This window comes from Rhinichthys klamathensis, unplaced genomic scaffold (assembly GCF_029890125.1).
Source record: "Rhinichthys klamathensis goyatoka isolate OS25496 unplaced genomic scaffold, OSU_Roscu_1.1 h1tg000020l_1, whole genome shotgun sequence".
Lineage (NCBI taxonomy): Eukaryota > Metazoa > Chordata > Actinopteri > Cypriniformes > Leuciscidae > Rhinichthys > Rhinichthys klamathensis.
In genome coordinates, this window is record NW_026606571.1 from 3,140,603 (window position 1) to 3,162,789 (window position 22,187).

A 22,187-nucleotide genomic window follows, 5' to 3' on the forward strand; every position below is an offset into this window, starting at 1 on the left:
ATAGACTAAAAAAAATGGTCATGACAGATGTAAACTTTCTAAGGTGGCCATTTTTATTAGATTCGTAGATTTGTATTGACCCCTAGTGGGTGAACAGGGGCCTTACACAATAGTGAATATCGAACAAAAGGCAAACATAAGTGAGCCATGTGTTCATACATAATTTAAATATTCCGCTTACAGTAAAACAATTTATTAAATAGCTGTTTTGTATCCATACATTTAAGGTATATGCTTATAGAGCAATTTAAATTTAAAAAGTGAACCTACTCACAGAAATAAAAAAGTGTGACTAACCCCTGACTAAACTCACGTAGTGTAAAATAATCGTTTTTGTATTACGGTGCATATTTAGTCTGTATAGGGCTATATTTGTAAATGTTTCATGTAGACTAGAACAGGGATTTAAAAGTCCCCTCAGCAGGACTGCAAGGGCGTGTTAGTCCTGTGAAAAAGATTAGAGAAAACTGGGAAAACAAAAAAAGTTAAAAAATTAATAATAATAAATTATAATTATAAAATTATAAAGTAATACATAATAAATAACCAGTACAGTAATATGATGTATAAGTATTATAAATAAATAAAAACGTAATAATGTAACTGAATAGAAACTAAATATTTTCCAAATAATATTTACATTTAGTTTATATTAGTTTATATTAGTTTAATGCGTTTATATTAATTTATATTTTTATATTTAGAATTAGAATATATTTTTAACTGAATAACTTGTGTCACTGTTAACTGGAAGTTCCACATCGGCTTTTATTTTGAAAAACACATTGGATTGTGGGCGGAGTTTCAGGCGTCACGCCACAGACAGCACAGCCACCGCTCACGCGCAGCACTGCGGATACTGTGAGCCCCGACACGGGTGGTGAATTTCGGTCAGTCTCTGAGCCGTGCAGCGGTCATCATGGCTCTCTACGACTATGTCACCCAAGAGCAACTATCAGGTTTTGATCAATATAAGGTGAGGCCATTCTTATCTATTCTTTTCTGCACAGTGTGTAGGACTTTAGGGTGTCGGCTAGCTGTGCCGGGCTGTTAATGCTATCATGAAAGCATGAGGTCTGCCGGTGTGTGCTGCTCTCTAGAAAGGACAACTGCTGCTTATTGTCACCTTTAAAGAGAAACAGTATATTTCCCCTCGAATTTGTTGGAAGAATTGATACATGATTTAGTTATTAGTGTGTATACTTAAAATGTAAAATTTCAAAATATATATATCAGGGTGGAATTAACCGGTTAATTCAGTGGTGTGGTAAGTTAACGTACAGTGACATGAAACCGCTAGTGAAAGTAGATCTTCATTTCTAAACATTAGGCGACTGTGTACTTTTACCAGCTGGGACACAGTGTCCAGTTTTTTTTTTAGTTGACCTACGTACTATGTTATGTTGGTTAGTTTGTAAACCGTGTTAAATTGTAAAGGGATGGGCTACTGTTTCCGCCTCCAACATGGATCTATGGTTAGGACATAATTTGCATGTTAGTCACACACTCTCCGTGCTTTCACTTTAAATGTTCGTTTGTTAATTTAATATTCACGTATTACTAGTCTGTAGATGGCAATGTAGTGTCAGTGCTTTGATATTTACAGTAGAAGCACTGGCAGGACCGACTGGCTTAAAGCTCTTTGTTTATCCATTGGTTGCATATCACGACCTGTAACTTGTTCATCATGATCATTATAGTTTAACATTATCATAGTAAATTCTCCAGTGCATTAGCTTGCTTAGTCTGTGTCTTGACTCTGGGGTTGTGGTAGACCAATCATTGGTTTTATCTTCTTTCTTTTCTTTTTTTACCAGTACTCACAAATGTTTCTTGAGCAGCAAATCAGCATTTTAGAATGATTTCTGAAGGATCATGTGACACTGAAAGACTGGAGGAATGATGCTGAACATTCAGCTTTGCCATGAGAGGAATAAACTGCATTTTAGAATATAAAATAGTTATTTTAAATGGTAATATATTTCACTGTCTAGATCACTGTTGTTACTGTATTTTTGATCAAATAATACTTTTGAACGGTAGTGTATGTTCTATAAGTGACCAGCATTTAATGGATCTCTAATTAATAGCCCCAAACAATACCATTATATACAGCTGTGTTCAACAAGAATAAACAGAAAATATGACTTGTTTGCTTATTTAATGTTTTGTTTGAAGCAGGATGGATTTGAAGATAAACTGGGGCCAAAACAATGATCTCAAAAATATATAACTGCTCATATCTCAAACAACTACTAACTATTCTCATAGTGCATAATATTATGTTTTTATTGTGTGGTGATTATTTATTATTGTGTTTAATACCTGCAATAAACAATTATGAATCAGTTTCGCATATCAGTTTTGCACATCAGTTATTGGACACTAAAAGATGAGCAGTGTTGGTTGCTAAACATTCATGATGGGTTTAGGCTTCTCTGAACAGGATAGTTTGGTTAAAAGGGTGTGGAACTACTAGAGGGGTCGGGGGTTAAATCCCTGGCTGTGATGCAGAGTTCTCTGCTTTTCTGATTGGTTATTTGTGAATGAAAGTAGCTTTGACCCTCTGTGTCTCCTGGTGTAATGTTCTCTTGGGCTGATAAGTTGCATGTATTTACTTTGTGCTGTTAGGTGTACGGGCTGCTGAGTTGGTATGTGGTATTCTTGCTCTGCATGTTTGCACACACTTGAACATACATGACTACTCCTCCCTCTTGCGCAATTTTATTTTTAACCCCTTAACCGCTGTATCGACTCTGTACAGCTAAATGTATCTGTCAAAATAATATGCGATTTTTAGAAAATGCAAGAGTGCATGGCTGACACTAGAAACATATTTGTAAATGGATAGTTATCAATTTTTGCTTTCAATTTTGTGTTTTGAGTAAATATTGTGTTCAATTGTGTACATTCATTTTCTGATATTAAATTGGTCTTTACTGAACTGTGTTTTTTACACAAGCAAACTGAACTGATAATAATAATATGCATTTTAGTATATATTTTTTGGTTTTGGTACAGACCTTCCCAGATCCAGATGTTTTCGAGACTTCAATGGCCACCCTTCCCCTAAGCTCCAAGTATGACCTCACGCAGGGAACACATGCGGGGGGAGCAGTTGAAAAGTGATCTGCCTTCACCCCTGAATCATACCACACATTATAATGTGCTTTAGTGAAGAGTTTCATATATGATAGGTATTATTACATTCAAGCCATTCTAAATTGTCTCGAGGTTAGAGTTTATTTTCCAGTCGTGCCAGTCACTTGAGCAGAAGCTGATTAGAGATTCAGGGATATAATGTAGTTACCATTTTTAATAATCTTCTCATCTGAAGTCAGCAGAAACAGTGTGCCATATTAGCAGAAGCACTCTGTTGTTAGCACTTTTCAACATTCACGCTTCTTGACCTGAGTGTTAATGTGGTTTCTCACTCTGCACATCTTGTCGTCTTTCTCTTCTTTACAGTACAGTGCAGTGGACTCCAACCCCCTCTCTATCTACGTCATGCACCCTTTCTGGAACTCAGTGGTAAAGGTGAGAACGCTCGTGTCATGATTGTCATTTTGGATGTTACCCAGAATGCACAAGGGCATTCTGTCCCTCATATGTAAATGATAATAATAATAATCACTTCACCAGACAGATTCTTATTTATTTCTATTATTTAAATGTACGTACTATTTAAATAATAATTTATTATTTACACAAATAATGGATGCATGAAAACTCAAGACTGAAATTAGGGCAAGCATACACAAAGGTCCTTTCAAATTTGACTTAACAAAAATATTTTATTAAAATATATTTCAATTGTATATTATATTAATTATACAATGATGAGCCAAAACATTATGACCAGTCATGTGAAGTGAATATCGTTGAGCATCTCCTAACAAGGCCACGTATTAAGGTCTGGGTAGATTTAGATGGGAGCCAAGCAACAGTTATCATAATCAATGTGTTGGATGCAGGAGAAAAGAGCAGGAATACAGATTTGAGCGACTTTGACAAGGGCCAGATTGTTATGGCAGGACGACTGGGTCAGAGTATCTCTGAAACAGTAAGGCTTGTGGGTTGCTTCCGGTCAGCAGTGGTCTGAGAATGGACAAACCGCTGACAGTGGCTATCCATTCGAACCGCCGACGGCTATTCCGAGCCAACAGAAGGTCTACTGTGGCACAAGTCACACAATTTTAATAATGGTTATGGAAGGAATGCGTCACAACACACAGTGCATGGCACTCTGCTGCGTATGGGAATACTACAGGACTCCTTCAGGGGTCTTGTAGAGTCCTTGACCGCAGAGGACCAACAGCATATTAGGCAGGTTGTCATAATGTTTTGGCTCATCAGTGTATATTATAATGAATATAATGTTTAATATAAATGTATTGTAAATAATGATATATTATAATATATTGTTATTAAATTGTTGGATTAATTGTCAATCTTTATAAAAAATATTTTGAATCCATAAATGTATAGTGGTATTTCACATCAAAGCATAACATTACGCTGTGTTTTGCTTTCATTGAATTGCATATATGCAACATTAATGAATGTTCCGTCTGGATCTGATTACCTGCGAGGAGGAGCAGACCATTTGCAACTTGCTAATTTCTCTTTCTCTCTCTGTGTCTCAGGTTTTGCCTACATGGATTGCCCCAAACCTCATCACCTTTACAGGGTTCATGTTCCTGGTACTAACCTTCACCTTGCTGTCCTTCTTCGACTTTAACTTTGATGCCTCAGGTGAGGTCAATAAACTGAACTGTGTATGATTGTTATAGTTTTGATGCACTAGTGAGCAGTATTGTTGGTTAATGCCCTCTTCCTCAAAGCTTGGAGCCCTTAACATATTTGTAATGATTACAACAATAACCTACTAAATTGGTGATGATGTACAATGATAAGAGAAAACATTACCTCTGTCTTTGTGTTGTATAAGTATGTTTATTTTTTATATGACAAGGATCAAGGTCTCACTTCCAGCTCATCATTCTTACAATTATCAACTAGTCATCATACACAGCCACATTTGTACACATTCCCAGATCACTCACTTGTGCATTACAGAGCTTAAACACACTGTACATTCACTGTTGTGGAGTGAATAATTAAAAGTAGCGATACTACAAACTTAACGTATTTCAGTGATATTTGTGATATTATGTTGTTTTTCCAGTAACAAATATATTTTTCCATTTAAGGAGTAATAAAGTCATAGTATTTGGCTCGCAGTTTTACAGCCGAGCAAATTGAAGCAATAATCAAATATGGTCTCAAAATAGTCTTTTCACTGATGTGTAGCATTGAAAAGTAAAATGAATTATTCATAAATGAACCAAAAAGAAAGAAAAAGATGCAACAATTGTTGCCCATTTTGGGTAATTTTTTATGGCAAAATATTTAGTTAATTTGTACTTAATTATTTAAACGATTAAATAAATATGTATATTAAATTAAATGCTGTAATGTATATTTTATATATGTAATATATAAATTACAGCAAATTATTTAAAGGATTCATTTTTAGTGTAATTTTTTGTTAGGATTGGGTAAAAAAAACTCGATTACTCAATTTAAACTGATTCTAAAATCTTTTTGTCTATTCTGTTCTCAGTTGATAAATAAACAGAACTTTGTATCACGTCTCCCACACATTCAATCGCAATATTTAAATAAACCAATAATTCCTTATAGGTTTATTGAAAGTAATTTAATAAAGGTTGAAAAGGGATTTGAGGAAATAAAAAGAAATAAGAATGGTTAAAGTTTCACGTCAATTGTAGTTATGAATAAAACTATTTAAAAAATAATATATATATATTTTTTAAATATGCACACATTCATTCTTATTCGTATGTGTAATATGTCAAAAAAGGTTTCTTGTCAAATTCAATCATGATTTACATGAATCATGTAAATAATGGCATATTTGTAATTAAAAAAGGTGAAAATTCATAAAAATGTTTGTTTGCATCACTGGATATTACTGTCGGTAGCTGAACATTTTTATCGTTAAACGGCTATCAAATATTAAATGTTTAGCTACTTGGCTAAAACTAAGTATTGCGTTGGAATTCTCACTCGTCTTTGATCTTATTGTCAAGCGTTGTTAGGCAGCAGAGGCGGACCACCCTAAAAATGTAACTTTTTGTCATCCTAACAACAAACAGAGGTGCATAATGGAGTACTGCAGAACAGCATCAAGAATATCAAACATTGGTGTTTACAGCATTAGAAGCATGAGAAAATCTGCCATGTACTGTACCTGATATATATCCTATTCATTAATATTGATTAAATTAAATAGATTAATTGTTATTGACTCAAATTGAATCGAAATGTAATGGCAAGCTTGTGAATCGAAATCGAAGCGACAGTGTGAAAATTGTGCCAACGTTAAAAGGATGATACGACAAATATTTCGCTTTCCTTTGACACGGCAACCTTTTTCACGAATACATATGACTTCAAAGACAGACGCAGGTAATCCGCACGCGCTCTGCCGATCTCTCTCATTCACTGTCTGTGCGAAGCCTCTGTAGGCTACACATCACCACGATAAACAGTCTTGTTTGTTATCATTATGAACTTGTTTAACATTCAATACACATGCATGAACTTCAAAACAAGCAGTTAAATTTCTATAATAGCCTAATAGTATCAATATGTTGCATAACTACAGTCCTGTAATTCAGGTAACAGCTGGAAAAAACAAAAACACTTATCTAAATCTCGAAAATCGGATCAGATCGGATCGGATCGAATCAAATAATGATAATCGATTCAAGATCTTGAGAATCGGAATCGAATCGATTCTTGAAATTTGAATCGAAACCCAGCTCTACTAATAATAGTTTAATATCTTTTAAATTGTAAAGCTGTTACTGTAGTTGAGTACCTACATACAAATGGGATTCATTATTTTGTGGGTGTTCTTGTGTGGCACAGGGAATGACCTTACACATGTGCCAAGTTGGGTCTGGGTAGCTGCTGGCTTGTTCAACTTCCTGGCCTATACCTTAGGTGAGTGTGTCTTTTTGTTTTTGAAATAATACTAATGTTAATGACTCTTCTGTCAGCTAGTGGTCTAAATGTCTGGGAATCCATTTTCTAAATAAATTAATTTGTTTTATTTAAGACACATTCTTGCTAATAGGGTTGTCAAAGTATTTTTTTTTAAATGCACAATTCTCGTTAACACAGGAAAAACTAAAATAAGAACATCATTGCTATTGCTATCATTCAACTATTAGCGTGCATTTGTACTAGGGCCTAATGCACAGGTCTGATATATTGATCATATTCATATATCATATTTTTCCTCCCATCTGCGTACATTTATAAACCTGCTGAGCTGTGCTGTATACATTAATAACTCACTAAATGACCAAAACATAAACATTTGACCATTATACAGCCCCAAATCACACATTTGCATATGAAAATGTAGCAAATTGGCTGAAGCTTGCTTTTTAGCACTATATTTTTGTGTACGAGTAGGGCTGTGAATATTCTTTTCAGAGAATATCTGAAACATTATGCTGATGTGGTAGCAAGATTGTCAGATGTGTAATATAAATATATTTTGTTGTGTGTGTGTGCATGCAGATGGTGTGGACGGAAAACAGGCCCGCAGAACAAACTCCAGCACGCCGCTGGGTGAACTATTTGACCACGGCCTGGACAGCTGGGCATGTGTGTTCTTCGTCGCTTCAGTGTACTCTGTCTTTGGACGGGGTGAGACAGGCGTCAGCGTGGTTACGCTGTATTATCTATTATGGGTTGTCCTGTTTTCCTTCATACTGTCTCACTGGGAGAAGTACAACACTGGAATTCTGTTCCTGCCCTGGGGCTACGACATCAGTCAAGTGGTAATTTAATGTGACCTGATGATAAGCTGAATGAAAAGAAAACATGGCTTTTACAAAATATTAAAATATAACTATTTTATTTGATATATTGAATATAATATTTAACGTAAGATATTATTAATCTGATATAATATTATTATTGATTAAAATATAAAAATATCATATTAATTTACTATATTAAATTATGCACTACTATTTAAAACTTTGGGGTCTGTAAGATTTTTTTGTTTTTTTGAAGTTGCTTATTCTCACCAAGGCTGCGATTATTTTATCAAGCATACAGTAAAACACTAATATTGTGAATATTGTTACAATTTAGTTGTAAATGTAAACATTTTTGATCATTCAAATACATTTGATCAAACTGTTGATCATTGTATTCTTTTAAACAGACCGGAAAAGCTCGTAGGTCTCTCTGGTAATGTTTTAAATTGGTTCGAAACATATATTACAGAAAGGAACTTTTTAGTTAATATAGGCTTCTGTATTGCAAAGACATATGAAATATTACAGTTTTATTTTCATTATACATGCTCCCTTTGGGCAGCATAATTCAGAAATATGATGTGAATTATCATCTTTATGCTGATGATATACAATTATACATTTCAGTTGAGTTCAGAGACACTGTTGTATTAGAGAGGTTGTCTGACTGTCTGTCCAGAGTTGTAAAGTGGATGAATTGTATTGTTGGCCCAAAACATGAGTAGGAGAGGATAGAAGCTGGGTTGGGCTCCTTATCGCTACAACCTAAAAAAGAAGTTAAGAACCTGGGCGTCATTATGGACTGTGACCTTAGTTTTAAGTCTCATATCAATCAAGTGACAAAAACATGTTTTTATCATTTAAGAAATTCGCCAAGATTCGTCCTTTTTTATCTTTGGATGATGCTAGGAAACTCATTAATGCTTTTATCTTTGCTCATCTTGATAACTGTAATGATATGCACCCTGGCTTACCTAAGGGTTCTATTGCAAAGTTGCAATTGATACAAAATGCAGCAGCCAGAGTACTAATGAAATTTAAAAAGAGAGAGCATATTACACCGGTTTTAATGGAATTGCATTGGTTACCAGTCCATCAAAGGAATTGATTTTAAGGTTATTTTATTAGTTTATAAAACACTGCACAATCTGGCACCTCTAAAAGAGGCTACTAGCACTCATATTTTTAAAAAGCGGGTTTAGACATATCTTTTTAAAGTTGCTTATCAATATAACAATATGGTGTTGTAATATAACTGTGTAAGTCAGTTTTATGTTCTATTTTACCTTCTAATTTTTCCTCGTTGTTTTATTTATGTTATTTTATATCGATTATTGAGGTCAAACTATATTGCCAATTCACTTTATTTTACACGCTGAACCTTTATAGTTGTTTTCGGATATTTTTATATTTACATTGTGTGATTGTATTATTTGATTTAATGCATGTGAAGCACTTTGAGTTGCATTCTATGTATGAAAAGTGCTATACAAATAAATGTTTATTATTATTATTATTTAGTTTTTACAATACAATACTCCAGTCTTCAGTGTCGCATGATCCTTCAGAAATCATTCTTGTATGCTGATTTGGGGTTTAAGAAACATTTATTATCATCAATATAGAAAACAATTGTGCTGTGATAGGGATTCTTCAATGAATAGAAAGTTCAAAAGAACAGCGTTTCTTTGAAATTGAATCTTTTGTAACATAATTTTTTTATTATTATTATTAACTTTTGTACATAATGCATCCTAGCTGAATAAAAGTATTAATTTCTTTTTAAAAAAAAAATCTTGTTGACCCCAAGCTTTTGCATGGTAGTACATTTTAAAAATTTTATAAAATTATTGGTGGTAAAATTTAGTTTATGAGCATGTCACACACAATAAGTTGTGTGTGGATAGTTTACGCAAAAATTTTATGAGCATGTCACACACAATAAGTTGTGTGTGGATAGTTCACGCAAAAATTTAAATTAGCCCATGATTTACTCACCCTGAAGCCGTCCTAGGTGTATATGACATTCTTCTTTCAGACGAATATAATCGGAGTTATATTAAAAAATGCCTTGTGCATCAAGGTGAAAGGTTACTCTTTTTGTGTAAATCGATGGGTCTGCCGGAAGCTAGTTATTTTAGTCTATAAAGTTTTAAATATGGATATTTTTCTTACACTAACGCATCGCTTCACTTCAGAAGGCCTTCATTAACCCCCAGAGCCGTGTGGAGCACTTTAATAATGAATAGATGCGCTTTGATGGGCTTCCAAAGACATACAGCCATTCACTGCCATTATGAAACTTGGAAGAGCCAGGACATTTTTTAATATAACTCCGATTGTATTCGTCTGAAAGAAGAAAGTCATAAACACCAAGGATGGCTTCAGGGTGAGTAAATCATGGGCTAATTTAGATTTTTGGGTGAACTATCCCTTTAATACTCTATTGATCCTTGAATGAAATAATTACCATAAAAAGGCACTGCCAGGCAGGTTGTAATGATCCTTTTCTGTTTGTTCTTTTCAGACTATCTCTGTTGTGTACTTTGTAACAGCGCTGGTTGGTGTGGAAACATGGACCAACCCTGTTATTTGGAGTGTTCGTTACAGAGATTTCTTCACTTTTATGATTGTTGGTGAGTGGACTTTGCCCTTTCATTGGCTCCTCTTACAGTTAAAGGGGAAATGAAGCAGTCAGTCAAGTTTACATAATTTACAAGATGGATTACCACTATAATCAAAAATTTTATAAGAAACATGACAAATGTTAACATATAAAAGAAAAAAGAAACACTGTTATATCTTTCGAGTGGCAAGGGCGCCGCCATTGTGCAGTGTTATAACTGGTGACGTCACGGGGTTGGTTGGCTCTGTGCTGAGTTCAGTAAAATACTATCAGTTTAAATGATCTGTTCAGTTTTCTGCACGCACTGAATCACTTAAGCGCTTTCAATTCACACTCGACTCGGAGATGTAACAGGAAGATTTAAGAACATCAAGAGCGTTGGATGAAGTGGCCGTGGACCTGTTACAGTCTAGTGAAAGCAAATTGGCAAATCTATCATATTGTTTGCCAGCGATGAAGAAGTTATTAGTTGAACATCTTCGTATGCTGTCTGTGAATGAATGATTCCACAGGACGATACATTCGATTTCATTTCATTTAGGTAATACATTCTCTTGGTCGGCGTTACGTCACAAATCATGTGACCTGCATAGCAACCAGCCGCGAAGGGTAAAACAAACCGAAGGCAAAGCCCGAGGCAAATCAAAAAGGTATCTATTCACAGAAGTTTTGCTGTGGATTATGTCAGTTATGGATACTAACGGACTACTTTGTATTAATGATGAATGATATTTGTGTATGCGAATGTATGTCGGTGGTGAGAAGTGAATGTAACGTTAATAAAACACTCATGTAAAGCGCTTTGTGACTAGCTAACGTTACATGTCTGTGAAAGGCGCTAGCAGCTATATGAATACAGATCTTCTTCTATTACAGAATGTCTTATCAATATATAGACAGTCTCCTAGCGCCTGCATTGACCAGGGACCACAGAAAGCTGTCGCTTGTAGGTTTACAATCTTGTCCCTATCGGCATCCAGCTGAGTCCTGGGAGAACAACCCAAAAGCATGGCCCAGGCTCGAGTATCCAGACATATATAATTACCTCATCAAATCCCCTGGTATGAACACCATGTGTCCTACACTTGCTGTCATGTTTAAATACCCATCAAGCATCGATTACATTAACTATGTAATCGATGTTTTATTCATTAAAAAAAACACAAAAAAAACTGTTCATTCAAAAGCACTGTGTTACAAAGTGGCTGTAATGAGCTCAGTCTGTCAGTGGCACAGCTTGTACAATGTCAGTGAGGGACACAGTTTTTTCAAAAAGCCAAAAAAGGCTTAAATGCATAAATGTATCTTATTCCCCACACAACTAGCTAACGTTAGTGCATTTCATTGTTGCTTTTCAGTGTAGTGCTGCCGACCATAGCTGCATAGCAATGTCATAACATAGCAACAGAAAATTGAGTGGCCATCTCTGCAGTGGTATTATTTTGTTATTCTTTAATTTGTCCCTCAATTTGTCCATTCATTTGAGATTACATTTCTATTTAGATTTAAAGTAAAATGGTATGTGCATACCCTATATTCACGTGTTGCTTAATGGCGGGTGCTTGTTTGTTTTACCCTTCACCGCGTTGCTATGCGCGTGCAGTGCATTATGGGAGTAAAAGTCCCGGATGTCCGACCTTGAGAATTTTACAACCAAACAGATTATTACGCCACGATAGCACGATCCATCTGCTGTCAAGACGCTGATCTTGACCATGGTGTTGACAAGAGACAGGAATATGATTGCAGACATCACGAACAATGTTTCCATGTGCAGTTTGTTGACGTTAGACGTCGTCTTTTTGTTTGGTACTAATAAAGTTCACTAGCTAAACACTAAGTTATCATTAGCTAGTTCATGCTTACAGCTGTTAGCTAACAATGACTGTACCTAACGTTAGTTGTTCGCTGGATCGACCAGCTTACATGCATCTTTCACTGTATTTTACTGAACTCAGCACACCCAACCAACCCCGTGACGTCACCAGTTATAACACTGCACAATGGCGGCGCCCTTGCCGCTCGAAAGATATAACGGTGTTTCTTTTTTCTTTTATATGTTAACATTTGTCATGTTTCTTATATAATTTTTGATTATAGTGGTAATCCATCTTGTAAATTATGTAAACTTGACTGACTGCTTCATTTCCCCTTTAAATGTCATATGCTGTTTTCACTGGCTCTCAGACCAAACTAACAAATAACAAATTAAGGGTGTGTTTACACTTGGCATGTTTGGTTTGATTAAAATGAACCCTGGTGCGATTGCTCTGTGCGGTTCATTTGAATAAGTGTGAACGCTGCCATTCGAACCCTGGTGTGCACCAAACAAGCGGACCGAGGCCGCTGAAAAGATGGGTCTCGCTCTGCTTCCAAAAGAACTCCGGTGAGGTTGGAATGAAATATGAACGCAACACGGACCAAAGACGTGTAAACAAACCAAAAACAGGACATGATGTCACAAGATGCTACCCTAATAAGGAGAGACCGCTAAAGCATACCTGTTTTTTCTCGCCATAGTCACGAATGTTGCTCATCACAGTTTGGTACAGGCAACAGAACCGCAGCAGATCTTCGTTTGTGTGTGTGACAGAGGGATTCCTGCGGCTGTTTTGACTCCTTTACATATTTTATAAGCTCTTCACGAGTACTCCGCTCCATCATATACTATCATACGTACACACATACAGCGAGCGCATTTAACCCAGCACACAGTAGGGCTGGGCGGTATGATGGTATATATCTTGACCACAGTATAAAGTGTCTATTGTTAGAGATTTTACTATATCGTTAATTTCGCAGTATGTAAATAATATATCTGCGTAGAACAGTACTACTTAAAGTTAAATACACATAAGAGTGATAAAGACTGGGACGTGCTTGATGTTGAGCTCAATAAGCTGTGATAAAGAAAATCCTCCCTCAGACAGCATGCAATCGCAAATTCAGTTCTCTCTCTCGTCTTATTGCGCTTGAATGGTCAGATAAACGCACAATGATGTCGAAATGCCTGTCTTCTGGAGTATTCACGTAAACATAGTCGGTTATGTCTTAAATTAACATAAACAGTTGTTGTTGTACTGTCTCATTAATGTTAATCAAACAACAAACGACCAAAATAACCAAGAGAACTAAACTACAATTGTGAACACACCCTAAAGGATGATTTCATATTTGTTTTTTGTTTTTCAGGTTGTTTATTTGTTGTAACATTGCCTATGAGTCTCTACAATGTCTTTAAGTAAGTTTCATTCCAGACCTCTTGCACCTCATTTAAAACATACAGTATTGCACTACATAGAAAATGACACTCTGTACCATATTGTTGTTCTGATAAATAATGTATGCTTTGGAACAGGGATATCTGTTCTCACTGTTTCTCTGTATGTTTTAAGGGCTTACCAGAATAACACCCTGAAGCACAGTTCGGTGTATGAGGCCTTGTTGCCGTTTTTCTCTCCCGTCCTCTTGTTTGTGCTGTCTACGCTGTGGATCAGTCTTTCTCCTTCAGACATTGTGAAGCAGCAACCCAGAATCTTTTATCTTATGGTGGGAACAGCCTTCTCCAACATTACTGTGAGTGTCCACAGTTCTCTAGCTCTCTGGTGACAAAAGTGACATGATGTGAATGCCAAGTATAGTAACCCATACTCTGAATTTGTATTGAAGTTCACACTAGGGTTGTGATGGTATGGAGTTTTTCCACCGGTTAATCGACGTGTGGTAATACCGGTATCACTGCTTTTAAATCGCTAATTCGAAAGCGAAAGTAAAATGTGCGGCTTTTACTTTTTACTTTTACAAAATAACGGCAATTCGGGGGTGGCAATTTCTTGAATGTTTGGTACATTATTATTCTTATTGAAAAACACAACTAACCCTTTGCAGGTTTTACATTTCGCTTTTAAAACCAAATCTTCCGCATTCGTCTTGTCACTCAGCTAGTGACTCTTGTCCAACACGGTAAATGAAATCTGACATCCTGCCAGGACAATGGATGCCTTTCAGTTCCAGTTGAAGCATTTAGTCAAATGTCTGCTCCTGACATGCTCTCTTTTGTCTCCTTTTCTCTCTCAGTGCAAGCTCATTGGTACATTATTATTCTTATTGAAAAACACAACTAACCCTTTGCAGGTTTTACATTTCGCTTTTAAAACCAAATCTTCCGCATTCGTCTTGTCACTCAGCTAGTGACTCTTGTCCAACACGGTAAATGAAATCTGACATCCTGCCAGGACAATGGATGCCTTTCAGTTCCAGTTGAAGCATTTAGTCAAATGTCTGCTCCTGACATGCTCTCTTTTGTCTCCTTTTCTCTCTCAGTGCAAGCTCATTGTATGCCAGATGAGCAATACTCGATGCAAGCCATTGAGTTTGTTGTTGTTGCCGATGACAGCAGTGGTGTTGCTAGTGATATCTGGGACTGTGCAGGATGGTGAAACGGCTGTCCTGTACATTTGGACTGCTGTAGTCCTCCTCACTCACATACACTATGGAGTATCAGTGGTGAGTACAGACACACTGACTGCTTCCTAGTTAATTAGTCATGAAGAATCTTTTTCATATTGATATATTTTTAATTAATTATATTTAATAATCATTAGTTAATCATTGTTATTAGTATGTTTCATATTAAAATGCAAATTATAATTCCCTATACGTAATTTTTCATTTATATTAATAAATATTAAAAATGACGCAGTCCTGGTCAGAATTATTAGCACCCTTTGAAAATAATTCGGCATTGTTAGTCCTTTTGATCTTTTATTAAAAAAATGTATTGAAGTAAAACAATTGAAAGTGTTTCATATTTTTCATTATTAAAAAAATGTTTTTCTCCAATACATGTTGGCCACAATTAATTGCTCCATTTTATTCAATATTTTTTTGCAACCTCCTTTTGCCAAGATAACAGCTCTCGGCGAACAGTTTTTTCCTATAATGCCTTGTGGGTTTGGAGAACACTTGAAAGAGATCAGAGAACATTCCTCCATACAGAATCTCTCCAGATCCTTCAAATTCTGAGGTTCATGAGGTCCAGTCTCCTCTTCAGTTCACCCCACTAGTTCTCTATAGAATTCAGGTCAGGGGACTGGGGTGGCCCTGGAAGAACCTTAATTTTGTCCTCGGTGACCCATTTTTGTGTTGATTTTGATGTTTGTTTGCCAAAAAGCTTCTCCTTTTTTTTCAGTTTTATCTGAGCATAGAACCCAATCCCCTTTTGAAGTTCCAGTAGTGTCTGACAACTGAATATGCTGGAGTTTGTTTTTGGATGAGATCAGAGGATTTTTCTTGAAACCCTCCTAAAAAAGCTTGCAGTGATGTAGGTGCTGTTTGATGTGTTTTGATGTCTATTTTCTGCAATTCTCCAGCTGTGATCCTTGGAGAGTCTTTGGCCCCTCGAACTATCCTCCACGCTGTGCATTAAGACAATACATGCGTCCTCTTCCAGGCAGATTTGTAATGTTTCCTGTTGATTGGAACTTCTTAATTATTGCCCTGATTGTGGAAATGGGCATTTTCGATGCTTTAGCTATTTTCTTACAGCCACTTTCTATTTTGTGAAGCTCAACAATCTTTTGCTGTAGAACTATATTCTTTGGTTTTACTAATTGTGATGGATGATTTAGATAAGATAAGATAAGATAAGATAAGAAAACTTTATTGTCTGTCACAAGTGACAGAAATTTGTCTTTGACAAGACCGGCTCAGATAACATAAAAACACATACAAGAACATGGGTACACTCAAGACAATTTAGCCACATTAGCTGTAGGGAATTCTTTGTGTTACCTTATTTATTATAATAATTTCATGTTAATAGTCACCCTGGTGTGCTAAAAATTGTAAATATGAAGGGTAATATACCTCAGAGATATTTTACTCATGAGAATTTCTAGGGGTACCCATGATTGTGGCCAACGTGTTCGTGTCGGGACGTTTTTGAACATCGTCCGACTTGTTTTTTCCTGTGTGTGTTCCGCATCGTTGGCTTTAGTCGGATGGCATCAGGTTTTTTTGGGCAGATTCTGCATGTAGAATCGGCGTTGGGGCGACAGTGAGAGAGAGAACTCTGATTGGCTGTTCAGTTTAATAATAGCAAAACGGCGAGCAAAGAAGTTTGCTACAGAGAGAAGGCTGTTCTAATTTTACATCATCTTACCTGAGTGTTCCTGGACAAATATTTAATAATAACATGAGCCGAGTGGAATAAAGAAAGTGATCAGCATGATTGATATTCAAAATGGAAAGCACACATCGCTTTGTTTACGGCTCGTGTATCTGCAGCCTGCAGTGTCGGTTTCCCTTTTTGAATGATGAATATAGACAAATATAGCTGCAGAAATAGACAGATATCTCATTTACACGCAGGCGCAGAACATGCGTGCTGGTTGACCATCGGCTGTAGTCCTTTCGGTGTGTTCAGGTGAAGGTTTTTTGGCCCGACGAGAGGGGCGACAACGCAGTCAGCTTTCATCAGTGCTAGTTCTTTGGCGTCGTTCCTACCTTTAATGTGATTTCCCCCCAACATTCATTAGTTTTACTTCAATGAATGGTTAGATTTTTGTGAACTTATTGATAGAAAGATCAAAATGATGAACAATGCAGATTCACAGACTTCTTTGATTATATTTACCAAAGGTGCCAATAATTCTGACCACGACTGTGTGTGTGTGTGTGTGTGTGTGTGCGTGCGGATATATATTTATAATTAATGATTGTTGTTTTTAGTTAGAATTATTATAAATATAAATTGTATTTATTAATATTAAGATAATATTATAACTAATAAAAAAGCATGAATAATAGTAATACATATATGTGGTGTTTATTATTATTAACACTTTAATATTTAATAAACTTTATTAAAAATTGTAAAATATATAATAAATATAATGTTGTAAATATCCTTTTTTAGCTGTCATGTTTTTCTAATTATCATCTTTTCTTTCTGTCTCCCCTGTGCAGGTGAAGCAGCTGAGTGATCATTTTAACATATATGCTTTCTCACTGAAGAAGCCCAATTCGGACTGACAGGACGAGGAGAAAATCGGCCTGAAGGCTGCTGAGGTCTAAGCTATCTCAGCATGCTCTTCAGCTAGCCGACTCTCACCAATCACCAAGAAGACACAGCTAACGCCAGGAAACCAAATTGTACTGACCAAACGCGCCTTCTTATTCTGAGGATGCTGCTCAATCAACAAGAGGGTGGAGCTTCACCACAGGGCCCACTGATCCCTGAGGCAGAGATGCACCATGGGGCTCATCGAGCCCTGACACAGAGCTGCACCACGGGGCCCACTGTGCCCAGGGGTGGAGCTGCGCCATAGAACATATTGGGTTCAGACACACAATTTACACAATGGGACTCAGCAGCTCAGAAATGCAGCTCTACAACAGGACCCACTGAGCCCAGGACCTACAGTGCCTCGACTTGCAGCTGTGTAACAGAGCTCATTCCTTGCAGAAAGAACTGTATTGTGTTGCTCGGTCTGAGCGGAGACAGTTTGGTTATGTGGTATCCGTGAAGCTGGGGATTTCGCTTGTTTCCTAAGGAAATGTGCTTTTCAGCTGAGATACTAGGAGCCTTGAATGGTTAATCTCACTTATACGCTCTCTGTCAGATGAGTCACACTCACTCCCAACACGCTCCATCACATGTAGCAAACCACATGATGATGGACACACACATAGGAAGTGATGAATGTCTTTAGCTTATTCGGTTTGAAGATTTTATTTACATTTAATTTTGGCCTCAACTGCTCAATTGGGGGGTCGGGGGGTGTCGTGAAAGCAAAAAGAGGCATTATTGAATTACGTTTCTATAATAGACAGTATAAGAAGACTAGGAAAACAGTCTAATTTTCAGTTAATATGAAGCTTATTTATATGTACGAGGGAACAGGGATGTTAATTGCTTATCTAAAACTATGGTGCTTTTGCTGATCTCTAAAACTATAGAATTGTAATAATGACATAAGAAAAATTTAAACCACCTCAAAGATGACTTGTTTTGACTCCATTACAGTGAACACAAGCAACTAGTTTATTTATAATATTACACACGGCTCAAACCGCCACCTCATCTGACCATTCGAACTTATATAACTACTCTATCTGGGATATTTTTTTGTCTCCTTTTTACATTGGTGATGGTGTGTCTGCATGCCGATTTTCAGTTTTTTCAGTTCTCTTTTTGTTTTGCTCCACTAGTAAGCTTTTATTGAGTTTATTTGTGCTTGAATGAAGAGTGCGCTTCAAACCCTGACCAGGAGAGGGTGCACTTGGAGTCAGCGAGTCAAACCTCGCTCCGTTCTTTAAACACGATAAAAGCACTAGTCTGTGCCACTAAGTTCAACATGTCTGTTAAACCTGCAAACAACAGGTGTCACGACCTGCGTCAAGCTCATTCCAGCATTTAGTCCTTTTATTTCTCTCATTTTCCTTTACTTTGTCTATTTACATATTTTGTTTGGTGGACTGAGGACTTATATGATGGTAATAGGATTTTTTTTTTTTTACTTTCACTGGGTGTCTGTGTCCAGAAGTGTGCTTGAGCTGAATGTATTGTGTGTGTATATGTATGTATATATATATATATATATATATATATATATTTGGATGAGTGCCTGTTTGTATGTGCATATGTACTGTATATATCTGTGTATGTGGTTTACATACTCTCACTCTGGAAACCTCATGCCTCCATACGTTCTGTTTCTATGAGATGAGAGCCGGTCAGTGAAACCGATCGATTAATGTTTAAACATGTACAGACTGTCCATGTTGTTATAACATTGTATTGTCGTTGTTCATCTTGCTTTAATCTTTTTTTAACGTCAATAATACGGTGAGATACATATTTCTTATCCTGCAGACACCTCCCATTTCACATGAATCAAGAAATGACATGGATAACGTACATAATTTAATTTGTTATATCCAAAGTTAATTCTGTATTTTCTGTAATGTCAATATCTAAATACTGTCCAGTACAATTTTGCAATATATTATTTGTTTAAGAACGGTACGATGACACTCATTCCATGACACTCCTGCAGAATTTAGTTCAGAAAGCTTTTTTTAGCCAGCAGATGGCGCTTTTTTCTTTGCATGTGATAGAACTTTGACATTCTTTGCATGGAGTCTGTTCCTCTGAGGGTCAAATTTACTTTACAAATTGGCACATTTCAAGTTATTAGTGCACATACCGATAGGGGAGGCTACTATCAGAGTGGCTGCTTGATGCATTAATTTTGTTTGTTACTATTATCAATTTTAAACTGTAAGCATCCCTTTTAAACGTGATTGTTTTCAATACAGGTGGCAGGATAACTGCTGTATAACTGCATTTGTGTGATGCTTTCAAGAACAAGCAAATGTATACCTTTTCTTTTTAATCTAAAGTGGGATAAAAAAAAACTGAAACCTCTGCATATTGTAAAACAAAATCCAGCCATGTTGTAACATTATCTTGTTGTGCTGCCCCATTAAATGTAAGTGTATCCACAGTATCATTTTGTCCTATTGCAGATTTTGACACTCCAGTCTCAGGACAGGCAGGATTTCACTCAGTGCTGCTGCATCTGTGTGTTTCAGGTGAATAGTGCACCACCAATGTTTCCTGGAAGTAGCCCTTACAAAAAGTATTGTTGGGTAGCTGTTTTAATTGATAAAACCATGGTATTGTCATTTTTCATTAGTTTAAACACTTTTTTTTTTTTTTTTTTTTTTTAATATAGAAAATTACTGATGAATATTTACTTGAAGTACTTCTGGAGATTGTATGTTAATATTTCAGTAACACACTTGAATGTTAACAGTTCAGTGTTCACTGATGTTGGTTAATGCTCACATGACTAGATAAAACATAACTAGGTAAAATATTTAATTGGGGGGTTTTTTAGCAAGTGTGATGAGATATTTTAAAATATGTATATAGGCATGCTGCATGCATGACACATGTATTGCAATTATTTTGTTATATTTTTTGGTTTAAACTGCAATACTATTGACACTAGCTGGTCTTTAAAGTAGCCTAGTTTCTAACCTCTTTTTAGTTGTGCTGTCCACATTACATTCACACTGGTGTTTCTAGAAACCCAATCAAATATAATAACAGTTAAGGCCTAGGCTACTATTAGTTTTATCTGTAGCCTAATTATGAAAATGTAAGACAAATTGTTACAAAAGTGTTAGCCGTAATCATTCACCATGTTGTGGGACTTCATTGAGCTGTGACATCCAATATAGGCTATATTGTATCCTTTTCAAAACTTCAGAATTGTTAAACAATATTTAGTAAAAATAATAATTATATATGTAGCCTATTAACATAAGTGTTACAATGTGTTTGAGGGTGGGGACACTTTCGCGGGATGATCCTGGTCTTAAACTGACAGTTAATCGGAGGTTGCATGAATTAACCAACGTCAGTCTAATGTTCCTGGAGCGCGGTCCGTTTTGTGCGTGGCTGACCCGGTACCTCCAGTGGGACCGCGCCGTCCTGCCCGGGAGTGCGCGCTCAATAATGCATGCACGTCATTAGAAACCGGAGAGGGCCGGTGTATTGCCCTTATTTCCTGGGAAACGCTAGTCAGGACTCGGCCTCACCTCACGTTACACAGAAATCATCTTCGAACATAGGGACGTGTGGCTGTTTTCCCGCCTCCTGCACGAATGGTTGTATTTTTTCATGCAGTTGTAAGTTTTGCTAAGTTTTATCTGGGTTACTATTAGCACCGAGCGGTGTCACTTCTGCTTGACCCAGAAGCCCCGGCATTCATATTTTATTCAAACCGGGATTAACGGCGCTTACATCAGTGACGATGAACTCGAGGTTAATAACGGCTTAAACACCGCGCGACCTTTCAGTTTCTCAAGCGCGTGGGGGTTTGAAGTTCTCGCGCTATTTTATCGCAGACTTGTGCGGTGTTTTGTAAATAAAGTGTTTGAGATAGTTTGATATTTTAAATAGTCTGCAAATTACACGTTCATTGAGGCATTTCAGTCTACATTGTATACTGACAGAATGAAAAAATAGATATTTTTTACCCTTACAGAATTGTTTAAAATTAAAACATAGGGCTAGGCTACTATTGGAAAAGTAGGCTAAGTCAGGGAACGTCCATATGTGCAAGTGCATCATTTTTCAATTCGACTAATGATTTATACATTATCTTTGGCGTTAGGCAAGTTTGGGCTTGTTTAATGCAAGATTGGGCTTGACAGGTGCCTGGTCACCTTGCCACAGTCCACTGAATAAATTGTTAACATTCCTGTAGCTCAAACAGTAGGGCATTGCTCTAAGTGTGTTAAGCTTGAGAAATCTATTCAAGGATATACAATCACCTGATAGTGTATTCTGTCAAAAAGCTAATCTAAATGTAGGCCTATCACATATTCATTCCCATGGAACACAGGGTGAAGTGCCTCTTCATCAGTAGGTTGACGGGTAACAGTAAGATACCCCTGTAGCGTCTTTCCAATTAAGTCACGCAGGTGGTACATATTTGTTATTTTCTTCTATGGTGTGTTTAATTAAAGCAGAGACAGCTGGGATTGTCTTGGAGGTAATGGTAGCACCCTGGTAATGTCCAGACATTTCATTGGTGTATTTGAGGTCAGGCCACTGGTTGGTGATGTATTGCTGGACATGGTCATACTCTTGGACATGCAAGCCTGCACAGTTC

General features: G+C 36.6%; 1 protein-coding gene across 1 annotated transcript; it reads left to right on the forward strand.

Annotated features, from left to right (window-relative positions):
- The first annotated feature begins 810 nt into the window (after positions 1-810).
- Positions 811-20,009, forward strand: selenoi (selenoprotein I). The gene is made up of 10 exons (XM_056239745.1): positions 811-976; positions 3,469-3,537; positions 4,647-4,755; positions 6,961-7,035; positions 7,621-7,883; positions 10,396-10,504; positions 13,687-13,735; positions 13,890-14,070; positions 14,818-15,000; positions 17,464-20,009. The coding sequence occupies exons 1-10, from the start codon at positions 920-922 to the stop codon at positions 17,569-17,571; spliced, it is 1,203 nt and encodes a 400-aa protein (XP_056095720.1). The 5' UTR covers positions 811-919; the 3' UTR covers positions 17,572-20,009.
- Positions 20,010-22,187: the final 2,178 nt, after the last annotated feature.